Raw genomic sequence first — 12,760 nt, forward strand, 5'->3', positions numbered from 1 at the left:
GCGCGCGCGCCGTGTGGAACCTCTGACCCTGTGACGTCATGCGCTGGCGTCCCATTGACGTGCGGCGCAGCGTCGCAGGGTTGGGAGCTATTTATAGCGGGCTATGCCTGCTAGCCGGACGCTTCGGTCTGCTGCCCTTGGGTGCCTTTACCTCAACCAGCCTAGTACAAGTTTATGGTAAGTACCCACCCACCTTTCTACCTAAGTCCCATACCCCTGGGCACCAACATCATGTATCTCTAAACTACTGTATTTTACCTTGCAGCTGGCCTAGGCTTAGGTTTACATGCCTTGGTTTGTGTTTGCCCATCGCTTGCAGTCCTCATTATTACCCTCTTTTTTACCTTATTATGGAACCAGTCCTGGCAGGGGTGTCCCCTTTGGGAACCCTTCCATGCTTTGACTATTATCAGGTACTTTTTGCCCCCTATTCACCCATATGTTCACATTGTTGCATCCCCCCCCCTTCTCACTCTCCCCTCCCCCCCTCTTACCTCCATCCCACCCCCTCTGCCTTCCCTCCCCCTCTTTCCCCCCCCCCCCTTCCCCCCCTCCCTTTCCCCTTTTCTTCCCCCCTCCACCCTTTCATCCCTTTTCCCCCGCCTCCTCTCCTTTCCCCCCTCTTCCTCTTTCCTTCCCCTTTCCCCTCCCCCCCCCCCCCCCACTCCCTTCCAATCCCCAACCTACCCTTCCTCCCCACTCCCCTATCCCCCTCTCCACCCCCACTCCCCTCCCTTTCCACGGCCCCATTTCCTCCCTTGTTTACCCTTCCACCTATATAACACCTTATGCCTCGTTTACCATTGCCTTCCCTATTTGGTTGGTCACCCTGTAATCTTTTATGCTTTATATAACACGCTTTCAACTATTGATATCCTCCACAATTTTACCCAACCCCCCCTTGTCATCACTCCCTCTCTATACTCACCAATTGTTATATCACCTCCTTTTGTATATGGCAACCTGGGTTACCTCAATTCCGATATACACTTACCCTTACTATCCTGTTATCTTGTTAGCTCCCCAGGCTGCCGTGGGAGATCATTCGTTGGTGTTGGGGGCCTTGCGCCTGGGGCCTGCTGGGACCTGGGTAAGCAGATTCGCTCTCTCCCCCCTCCCCCTCCCTTATTTTCGTTACCTATTTGTATAATTTGTTGCTGGAATAATATTTGTATGATAATGTACCTCTATAAATCTTGTATATTTTTAATTGTCAGGTTCAGACTGTTTAGTCAGAAAAACTTATCTCCAGATAACCTCCTGATGAAGCGGATTGTGTCCGCGAAACTAGTCGAGGAATATGATATCTGAGATTTTGTGCTGTACTGTATACTATCGAATCCATTGGTGATATGCCTGTACTTTTATTAAATGTTCTTGTATTACCATGTCCTGTCCGTTGCATCAATAAATGAATTATAATTTTTATTACTGCTGTTATTTGTTCTTATGGTTACCCTTAATTACTGTACCGTAATAGTCCAATATGCCCCATTTTTGGTCGCCTGACTGGGGATCAGGCTTCCAACCGCCTTTTGATATTGATTTCTGGATGATGGTACATATGCACCTTTGCCACCTTTATATTTTACTTTAGAGAGGCCTTTGCCCTAATTGTATACATTGGGTGGATAACACACCCGTCTTTTTGTCGAGTGGGACACCTGGGTAGGCTGTCTTAGTGGAAGGGCCACCAATGCCCCCCACCATGCGGACCCCATCTGTTCCACCCCTCAATTTTAATCAACCCCCACTGACACACAATTTTGTGTGTTGTTGGGGGGGCCTCTAGCATACGCAATTTTACCCCTTGATATTACTTTATGGCTAATTTTTAGCCCCGATGCAACCCTCCGAGACAGATGCCCAATAGGTCGGCCAGACACCCTTACCCTGGCTACCTGCCCTCTATCCACATGTTTTTACCCAATCATGTGGCATTGTCCTTGGCCCTCCTTATCTTATATGCATATCATGCAATTAGGTGTTATGGGTTCATGTCTCTGTGGGATTACTGCACCGGTATCTAGGGTATTACCATCCCTAGTTCACCTGAATAAAGTCTTTCAGTTTTTTCCAATTTTGTTTCTACCTTTTTCATGCTTTATTAACCCTATATTGTTGTTTTCACAATTTGTTCTACTGAGACCTCTGCTTCCCCAGTCCTGGTCCTGGCTTCTAGCGCCGGCGCGGGCCCCTCCCCCTGTGTTCTCCCGCGGCGGCCTGGTGAGGTTCCTGGTGGAGGGATCGGCCTCCTACACGGGACCGCCCCCTCCTCTTGCACCGGCCTTGGCTGGGACGGTGTCCCCTTGGCCTTGCGGCCGGTGCGCATGCGTGCGCGCGCGATCTCTTCGCGCGCGCGCCGTGTGGAACCTCTGACCCTGTGACGTCATGCGCTGGCGTCCCATTGACGTGCGGCGCAGCGTCGCAGGGTTGGGAGCTATTTATAGCGGGCTATGCCTGCTAGCCGGACGCTTCGGTCTGCTGCCCTTGGGTGCCTTTACCTCAACCAGCCTAGTATAAGTTTATGGTAAGTACCCCACCCACCTTTCTACCTAAGTCCCATACCCCTGGGCACCAACATCATGTATCTCTAAACTACTGTATTTTACCTTGCAGCTGCCTAGGCTTAGGTTTACATGCCTTGGTTTGTGTTTGCCCATCGCTTGCAGTCCTCATTATTACCCCTCTTTTTTACCTTATTATGGAACCAGTCCCTGGCAGGGTGTCCCCTTTGGGAACCCTTCCATGCTTTGACTATTATCAGGTACTTTTTGCCCCCTATTCACCCATATGTTCACATTGTTGCATCCCCCCCTTCTCACTCTCCCCTCCCCCCCTCTTACCTCCATCCCACCCTCTGCCTTCCCTCCCCTCTTTCCCCCCCCCCCTTCCCCCCCTCCCTTTCCCCTTTTCTTCCCCCCTCCACCCTTTCATCCCTTTTCCCCCGCCTCCTCTCCTTTCCCCCTCTTCCTCTTTCCTTCCCTTTCCCCTCCCCCCCCCCCCCCCACTCCCTTCCAATCCCCAACTACCCTTCCTCCCCACTCCCCTATCCCCCTCTCCACCCCCCACTCCCCCTCCCTTTCCACGGCCCCATTTCCTCCCTTGTTTACCCTTCCACCTATATAACACCTTATGCCTCGTTTACCATTGCCTTCCCTATTTGGTTGGTCACCCTGTAATCTTTTATGCTTTATATAACACGCTTTCAACTATTGATATCCTCCACAATTTTACCCAACCCCCCTTGTCATCACTCCCTCTCTATACTCACCAATTGTTATATCACCTCCTTTTGTATATGGCAACCTGGGTTACCTCAATTCCGATATACACTTACCCTTACTATCCTGTTATCTTGTTAGCTCCCCAGGCTGCCGTGGGAGATCATTCGTTGGTGTTGGGGCCTTGCGCCTGGGGCCTGCTGGGACCTGGGTAAGCAGATTCGCTCTCTCCCCCCTCCCCCTCCCTTATTTTCGTTACCTATTTGTATAATTTGTTGCTGGAATAATATTTGTATGATAATGTACCTCTATAAATCTTGTATATTTTTAATTGTCAGGTTCAGACTGTTTAGTCAGAAAAACTTATCTCCAGATAACCTCCTGATGAAGCGGATTGTGTCCGCGAAACTAGTCGAGGAATATGATATCTGAGATTTTGTGCTGTACTGTATACTATCGAATCCATTGGTGATATGCCTGTACTTTTATTAAATGTTCTTGTATTACCATGTCCTGTCCGTTGCATCAATAAATGAATTATAATTTTTATTACTGCTGTTATTTGTTCTTATGGTTACCCTTAATTACTGTACCGTAATAGTCCAATATGCCCCATTTTTGGTCGCCTGACTGGGGATCAGGCTTCCAACCGCCTTTTTGATATTGATTTCTGGATGATGGTACATATGCACCTTTGCCACCTTTATATTTTACTTTAGAGAGGCCTTTGCCCTAATTGTATACATTGGGTGGATAACACACCCGTCTTTTTGTCGAGTGGGACACCTGGGTAGGCTGTCTTAGTGGAAGGGCCACCAATGCCCCCCCACCATGCGGACCCCATCTGTTCCACCCCTCAATTTTAATCAACCCCCACTGACACACAATTTTGTGTGTTGTTGGGGGGGCCTCTAGCATACGCAATTTTACCCCTTGATATTACTTTATGGCTAATTTTTAGCCCCGATGCAACCCTCCCAGACAGATGCCCAATAGGTCGGCCAGACACCCTTACCCTGGCTACCCGCCCTCTATCCACATGTTTTTACCCAATCATGTGGCATTGTCCTTGGCCCTCCTTATCTTATATGCATATCATGCAATTAGGTGTTATGGGTTCATGTCTCTGTGGGATTACTGCACCGGTATCTAGGGTATTACCATCCCTAGTTCACCTGAATAAAGTCTTTCAGTTTTTTCCAATTTTGTTTCTACCTTTTTCATGCTTTATTAACCCTATATTGTTGTTTTCACAATTTGTTCTACTGAGACCTCTGCTTCCCCAGTCCTGGTCCTGGCTTCTAGCGCCGGCGCGGGCCCCTCCCCCTGTGTTCTCCCGCGGCGGCCTGGTGAGGTTCCTGGTGGAGGGATCGGCCTCCTACACGGGACCGCCCCCTCCTCTTGCACCGGCCTTGGCTGGGACGGTGTCCCCTTGGCCTTGCGGCCGGTGCGCATGCGTGCGCGCGCGATCTCTTCGCGCGCGCGCCGTGTGGAACCTCTGACCCTGTGACGTCATGCGCTGGCGTCCCATTGACGTGCGGCGCAGCGTCGCAGGGTTGGGAGCTATTTATAGCGGGCTATGCCTGCTAGCCGGACGCTTCGGTCTGCTGCCCTTGGGTGCCTTTACCTCAACCAGCCTAGTACAAGTTTATGGTAAGTACCCACCCACCTTTCTACCTAAGTCCCATACCCCTGGGCACCAACATCATGTATCTCTAAACTACTGTATTTTACCTTGCAGCTGGCCTAGGCTTAGGTTTACATGCCTTGGTTTGTGTTTGCCCATCGCTTGCAGTCCTCATTATTACCCTCTTTTTTACCTTATTATGGAACCAGTCCCTGGCAGGGTGTCCCCTTTGGGAACCCTTCCATGCTTTGACTATTATCAGGTACTTTTTGCCCCCTATTCACCCATATGTTCACATTGTTGCATCCCCCCCCCCTTCTCACTCTCCCCTCCCCCCCCTCTTACCTCCATCCCACCCTCTGCCTTCCCTCCCCCTCTTTCCCCCCCCCCCCCCTTCCCCCCCTCCCTTTCCCCTTTTCTTCCCCCCTCCACCCTTTCATCCCTTTTCCCCCGCCTCCTCTCCTTTCCCCCCTCTTCCTCTTTCCTTCCCTTTCCCCTCCCCCCCCCCCCCCCACTCCCTTCCAATCCCCAACTACCCTTCCTCCCCACTCCCCTATCCCCCTCTCCACCCCCACTCCCCTCCCTTTCCACGGCCCCATTTCCTCCCTTGTTTACCCTTCCACCTATATAACACCTTATGCCTCGTTTACCATTGCCTTCCCTATTTGGTTGGTCACCCTGTAATCTTTTATGCTTTATATAACACGCTTTCAACTATTGATATCCTCCACAATTTTACCCAACCCCCCTTGTCATCACTCCCTCTCTATACTCACCAATTGTTATATCACCTCCTTTTGTATATGGCAACCTGGGTTACCTCAATTCCGATATACACTTACCCTTACTATCCTGTTATCTTGTTAGCTCCCCCAGGCTGCCGTGGGAGATCATTCGTTGGTGTTGGGGCCTTGCGCCTGGGGCCTGCTGGGACCTGGGTAAGCAGATTCGCTCTCTCCCCCCTCCCCCTCCCTTATTTTCGTTACCTATTTGTATAATTTGTTGCTGGAATAATATTTGTATGATAATGTACCTCTATAAATCTTGTATATTTTTAATTGTCAGGTTCAGACTGTTTAGTCAGAAAAACTTATCTCCAGATAACCTCCTGATGAAGCGGATTGTGTCCGCGAAACTAGTCGAGGAATATGATATCTGAGATTTTGTGCTGTACTGTATACTATCGAATCCATTGGTGATATGCCTGTACTTTTATTAAATGTTCTTGTATTACCATGTCCTGTCCGTTGCATCAATAAATGAATTATAATTTTTATTACTGCTGTTATTTGTTCTTATGGTTACCCTTAATTACTGACCGTAATAGTCCAATATGCCCCATTTTTGGTCGCCTGACTGGGGATCAGGCTTCCAACCGCCTTTTTGGTATTAATATTTGTGCTTTTTATTGTGTGATAATGCCCCCATGGCTTTGTACAATGTAAGCAGTTCAATTGAGGGTGAGTGATATATGTAAAATATATAAATAAAACATTCTCATTGACTGGTACATATTAATTTATAGCAAAAACATAAACTGCTGTAACAACACACAAGACAGAAGGTCCTATCTGTACAAGCTTACAAAGACGTTAAGCTATAGAAGGAAAACAAGGCACACCAGAATAAACACAGGAACAACCAGAACCTAGAATTACTACGCCAGCTTTACTCAGTCAGGGTTCTCTGAAGCCCTAGTTTTAATTAAGACTAGGTTTCCTAGAAAGAAAGAAAGGCTTGTGTGTGGTGCTTTTCACTTCAGTCTCAGACTTTCCTGAGGTGCAATGCCAAGTGTTGCCAGGTGAGCCAGGTATCCCAGTGATCACCCAGTACAGAGAGCAGAGCATTCACATGACCACTTTTGTGCTCTGAACACTAGAGGAAACCCTACAGAGGATTGACTTCTCCTTATTGGGCTCTGGGTGGCCATTTTGGTAAAGCATGTGCCTAGATTTGGCAGCCATTTTGATGCATACATGGTGTATAAATACCCTGTACTGTGTTACAGCTAGGGGAGTCCTGCATGGTAAGTAGAGAAGGCAGTCACCATCTCTACTGTGATTAGAGAGTGTGTTTCATGTGGCGGCCCCTTCTAGAAAGCAGGGGTGCTTCCTGAAGGAACAAGGGTCTTTTGTGCAATTAGAGTGGGACTAAGACCAAATAATATGGATTTGGGAAGCCCCAGGCAGAGAGTGGGGGGCACCACATCCAAATGATGACATAAACCCCAATATTCTACAGCAGAGCAGACTTTTGAGGTGCCCCAGGAAACCAAAAAAATACATTATAAAATAATGGGGAGTACACACTCCTCACAATTTTATTCATACAAAAATATAAAAAATAGAAAACAACATGATCTACATAAATAAAGCATAAACACAAATACTGTGATTCTGCATAGTCAGTTCCTCTTTGACGGTCATAAGATAATCAACTTTACTGTCAGTAAACGGATTAACCAACATGGAACAATAAGTTTCTCTTAACATATATTGTCCTCCGTTATTACAAATTAGTCTCCTTGTACATGTTTTGCAGGACTTGTCACCCGCTTCTTCAGGAGGATGAAACACAAGGAGACCAATTGCTATGCAGTTTTACCATGAATAAAATCAATTTGTACTTGGCATGTCTCAAGAGGCAGCATCGAGCCCCATCGGTGAAACCTCCAATACACCAGAGGGCCATTAGCAGGTACCCACATGCGAATGCAGGAAAGCACACATACAAGAATCCTCCCACCATAAGCTGGGTACCAACGAAGATACAATATTGATAATCAGCTAAATTCACTCCACAGAAAGCCATAAAGGGGGCATAGAAAACTGGTATAACGGGCGCACTGACCATACGCACATCCAGGGTCTTCCTTTGTATGTCAGCAGCAGCAACTCATTTGTGCACTCCTATATGTTGTAGAATATTGGGGTTTTTAGAGTGGGACCAAGTTGCCATCATGTAAGGCACAGGTGTATTTTCCTCTTGGAGGGAAAGTGGGATTCACATGAAAGTGGGATTCACAGGACAGAAGTTCCATCTTTTAGGCGATTAACTGAACATCCATGTCACTGTGAGCACCAAACAATAAAAGTTATGTAGATGCTTATTCTATTGACACCTACCTTAAGCCACCATGTTGGAAATTAACCTTATTATAGCAATGCAATTCAAAATGAAGCACAGATATGCAGTAAATGCACTCAACAAATGCAAACTTATCTGCTAAACCATACACTCATGTTCAATGCATACTGCTTATTTGCAGTCTGTACAGAACTTTGAAATAGTGGTGTTTTGTACCCTATAAGTGTTAAGGTGCACAAAATGATGGGTACATTTAGATACTGAACAATTAAAAATACTCTAATGGGACAAACATCACAATTGCTTGCTAATCTATAAAAAGCCAATGTGCCAAAAGAACAAAAACCCTGTATATCAGGGGTGTCAAACTCAATTTCTTTGCAGGCCGCATCAACATTATGGTTGTGTCAAAAGTCTAGGTGGAGACCAAACCTGATTTAATCCAGCCAAGCCTGCAGTCTCATGCTTTTAATAGTGTGTTTAAGAGCCCTTTCACACCGAAAGCACAGCCGCGTCAGCGCTAAAGCGCCTCTATTTTTAACAGCGCTTTACCATAGTATTTGAGGCGCTTTTTGGCCGCTAGCGGGGCGCTTTTAACCCCCGCTAGCGGCCGATGAAGGTGCTTTGGCGGCCCTGCCCATTGATTTCAATGGGCAGGGGCGCTTTAGGAGCCGCCCCCCCACTCCTCTGTCAGCTGCCCCCCCTCCAGCCCCCCCCTCTCCTCTCTGTCAGCCGCCCCCCCTCTCCTCTCTGTCAGCTGCCCCCCCTCTCCTCTCTTTTAGCAGCCCACCCTCTCTGTCAGCCTCCCCCCCTCCAGCTGCCCCCCTCTCCTCTCTGTCAGCCGCCCCCCCTCTCCTCTCTGTCAGCCGCCCCCCTCCTCTCTGTCAGCCGCCCCCCTCTCCTCTCTGTCAGTCGCCCCCCCTCCTCTCTGTCAGCCGCCCCCCCCTCCAGCCACCCCTCCTCTCCTCTCTGTCAGCCGCCCCCCCTGTCCTCTCTGTGTGCCACCCCCCCTCCAGCCGCCCCCCCTCTCCTCTCTGTCAGCCGCCCCCCCTCCTCTCTGTCAGCCGCCCTCCCCTCCAGCCGCCCCCCCTCTCCTCTCTGTCAGTCGTCCCCCCTCCTCTCTGTCAGCCACCCCCTCTCCTCTCTGTCAGCCGCCCCCCCCTCCAGCCGCCCCTCCTCTCCTCTCTGTCAGCCGCCCCCTCTCCTCTCTTTGTGCCACCCCCCTCCAGCTGCCCCCTCCTCTTTGTCTAGACGGAGCTCCTGTATCGCCACCCACCCTCCACCCCACCCTGCCCGCCTACCCCTGCCCCGCTTCGCTCCCACCACCCCCCCGCCCCACTCCGCCCCGTTCTATTGTAACCACGTGGCCGACGGAGACCTACTAGGAAACCTATTGTAAGGGAGGGCTCCACTGGGGAAACCCCTCTCCTCTCTGTCAGCCGCCCCCCCTCTCCTCTCTGTCAGCCGCCCCCCCTCTCCTCTCTGTCAGCCGCCCCCCCTCTCCTCTCTGTCAGTCGCCCCCCCCTCCAGCCGCCCCCCTCCTCTCTGTCAGCCGCCCCCTCTCCTCTCTGTCAGCTGCCCCCCTCCATCCGCCCCCCCTCTCTCTGTCAGCCGCCCCCGTCCTCTCTGTCAGCCGCCCCGCCTCTCCTCTCTGTCAGCCACCCCCCTCTCCTCTCTGTCATCTGCCCCCCTCCTCTCTGTCAGCCGCCCCCCCTCCAGCCGCCCCCCTCTCCTCTCTGTCAGCCGCCCCCCTCTCCTCTCTGTCAGCCACCCCCCATCCTCTCTGTCAGCTGCCCCCCCTCCAGCTGCCCCCCCTCTCCTCTGTGAGCTGCCCCCCTCTCCTCTCAGTCAGCCTCCCCCCCTCCCCTCTCTGTCAGCCGCCCCCTCTCCTCTCTGTCAGCTGCCCCCCCTCTCCTCTCTTTTAGCAGCCCCCCTCTCTGTCAGCCGCCCCCCCTCCAGCTGCCCCCCTCTCCTCTCTGTCAGCCGCCCCCCCTCCTCTCTGTCAGCTGCCCCCCCTCTCCTCTCTGTCAGCCGCCCCCCCTCCTCTCTGTCAGCAGCCCCCCTCTTCTCTCTGTCAGCCGCCCTCCCCTCCAGCCGCCCCCCCTGCAGCCGCCCCCCTCTCCTCTCTGTCAGTCGCCCCCTCCTCTCTGTCAGCCACCCCCTCTCCTCTCTGTCAGCCACCCCCCCTCTGCTCTCTGTGTGCCACCCCCCTCCAGCCGCCCCCTCCTCTCTGTCTAGATGGAGCTCCTGTGTCGCCACCCACCCTCTACCCCACGCTGCCGGCCTACCCCCTGCCCCGCTTCACTCCCACCACCCCCCCCCGCCCCACTCCGCCCTATTCTACTGTAACCACGCGGCCGGCAGAGACCTACTAGGAAACCTGTTGTAAGGGAGGGCTCCGCTGGGGAAACCTGATGTAAGGGGGGGCTCCACTGGGGAAAACTGATGTAAGGGAGGGCTCCGCTGGGGAAACCTGATGTAAGGGGGGCTCCGCTGGGGAAACCTGATGTAAGGGGGGCTCCGCTGGGGAAACCTGATGTAAGGGGGGCTCTGCTGGGGAAACCTGATGTAAGGGGGGCACCACTGGGGAAACCTGATGCAAGGGGGGGCACCGCTGGGGGCACCTGATGCAAGGACGGACTCTGCTGGGGGCACCTGATGCAAGGACGGACTCTGCTGGGGGCACCTGATGCAAGGACGGACTCTGCTGGGGGCACCTGATGCAAGGACAGACTCTGCTGGGACACCTGATGCAAGGACGGACTCTGCTGGGACACCTGATGCAAGGAAGGACTCTGCTGGGGGCACCTGATGCAAGGATGGACTCTGCTGGGACACCTGATGCAAGGACGGACTCTGCTGGGGGCACCTGATGCAAAGGACGGATGGCTGGTGGCAGGCGACGTGGCAGGTGACACGCTCAGGGATCCCACTGATTTGGCAATATGGTGAGTTGAATGATTTAATTTTATATTTCAATGTAATAATAGAAATAATGCACTTCAATCATCCTGACACCATAACAACCATGGTGCCAGGATGATTGAAGTGCTAACACCAGGTGTTTGGAGAATCTTTATCTGCTGATTGTTAAACTTTCTGGAATACACATATTTTTATTGTTGTGTAGGATCTGGGGCTGCTGTCCCTCCATCCCTCCCTCCCTCTCCCTCCCTCCCTCTATCCCTCTCCCTCCATCCATCCCTCTCCCTCCATCCCTTGTTCATCTCAGACGCTAACCACACCCCCTTTGAGCCATGGCCACTTAGGACACGCCCACTATTTTGCATAAACCACACCCATTTTTCTCTGCGGCGCACATCTACAAACGCATGCCCTGCCCCCTAATTATAATAAGACTCCACCTACAGCCAAAAGAATGTCCCTAAATTTTTTTTTACAATGTTGGCAACTATGCATGCAATGGCTTGCCGGGCCAGATTCTGGCCTTGTGACACTTGTGCCATATACTGATCTTGGAGCAAATAAGACTACTACTACTACTACTAAGAATATTGGTATCTATCCTTACAACATACATCCAAGCAAGGGTGTATGAAACTGTGTAGCATACTTGCTGTGATCAAAGCCTGCACTTCTTTGCCTTCATGTTGCACAACAGGCATGTATACTGTGGTACCCTCCACAAAGCATGCATTGTGAATTATAGTGTAATTTTCCTCCTTACCGTAGGTTCCGAATAACACTTTAACAACTTTCAAATTTCCTCTTTCGCTGAACACCTCACCGTGATCTACCAATGCCTCCTTCACCGCATCATATCCAATCAGCACAACCACAGGGATGTTGGCAGAGTAGCAGGTGTACACAGGTCCATAGGTCTCACTTATCTGCATGCCATGATAGGATAGATTAGTGCAGAGAATGAAAAAAGACTATTATCAAAAAAAGCTAAAACATAGCAAATACGTTGTATTTTCCTACTTTACTATGCTCATAACAAGAGACTTCTAACTAATTTAAAGAGACTACTAAATAATAATGACATGTTATAGAGACGCCTAGATCACAAGCATGATGTAAGGGATGTATGTGCGTATCAAAGTTTTAAAGAAACAAATATAATATTGAATTATACTGAATTATAAATGTAACTTTTACCTTCAGTAAAGATTTGGGCACTTCTGTGATACTCAGCTGCATCACAGTCCCCAGCAGAGGCAGAGGTGTGGGCCCTGGGGGGAGATTACTGTACTTTATCCTTCTCCACCATGACACAAGGTAAATTAGAAGAGTGATTCCAGTAGCCAGCAGAAGTGTTGTCCCTACTGCCAGTGCCATCCTGATAGTAACTGGTTCCCAGAGACATCTGAGTGTGAGTTACAATAGTTTCCTGTTTGTATCTGAGCTTTGCCTTCTGGCTGCGTTTCAAGTTCCAACCAAACATGGCTTTAATGAAAGAAAGCAGAGGCGCTGAAAGGGACTGGTGCTTTGTTTACTAGAAAGAAAGCTGTGCACAGTGTTATATAATAGAACACAAGAGGAAAAAGTATCAGTCTAAAAAGAAACATTCCACAGTATACAGAGAGACACTTTGTTATACTAAAACTGGAGCACTGAGAATCCGGTGCAGCTGTGCTTGGTAGCCAATCAGCTTCTATTTTTTTAAATTAAGCTTTGGCAATAAAACCTGGAAGCTGTTTGGTTTCCATGCAGAGCTACACTAGATTTTGCACTTTCTAGTTTTAGTAATTAACCCTTTTTGTGTGTCTCTTCTATCTCCACCCCCTCAAAAATATCTCCTTTAAAGTGTTACTAAACAACAGTAAAATCAGTCTGTATATGCTGCAGTAAAGCATGC

At 50.1% G+C, this 12,760-nt stretch overlaps 1 protein-coding gene across 1 annotated transcript in view; it reads right to left on the minus strand.

Annotated features, from left to right (window-relative positions):
* Positions 1 to 12,336, minus strand: part of LOC141107723 (cytochrome P450 2C8-like) — a 61,542-nt gene extending 49,206 nt beyond the window's left edge. The window contains exons 1-2 of the mRNA XM_073598644.1: positions 12,061 to 12,336; positions 11,627 to 11,789 (exon numbers count right to left, since the gene is read on the minus strand). Coding sequence (XP_073454745.1) covers positions 11,627 to 11,789; positions 12,061 to 12,240 — 343 coding nt within the window. The 5' untranslated portion in view covers positions 12,241 to 12,336. The remainder of the gene's footprint in view (positions 1 to 11,626; positions 11,790 to 12,060) is intronic.
* Between the last annotated feature and the right edge of the window lie 424 nt (positions 12,337 to 12,760).

Source organism: Aquarana catesbeiana, linkage group LG09 (genome assembly GCF_042186555.1).
Source record: "Aquarana catesbeiana isolate 2022-GZ linkage group LG09, ASM4218655v1, whole genome shotgun sequence".
NCBI lineage: Eukaryota > Metazoa > Chordata > Amphibia > Anura > Ranidae > Aquarana > Aquarana catesbeiana.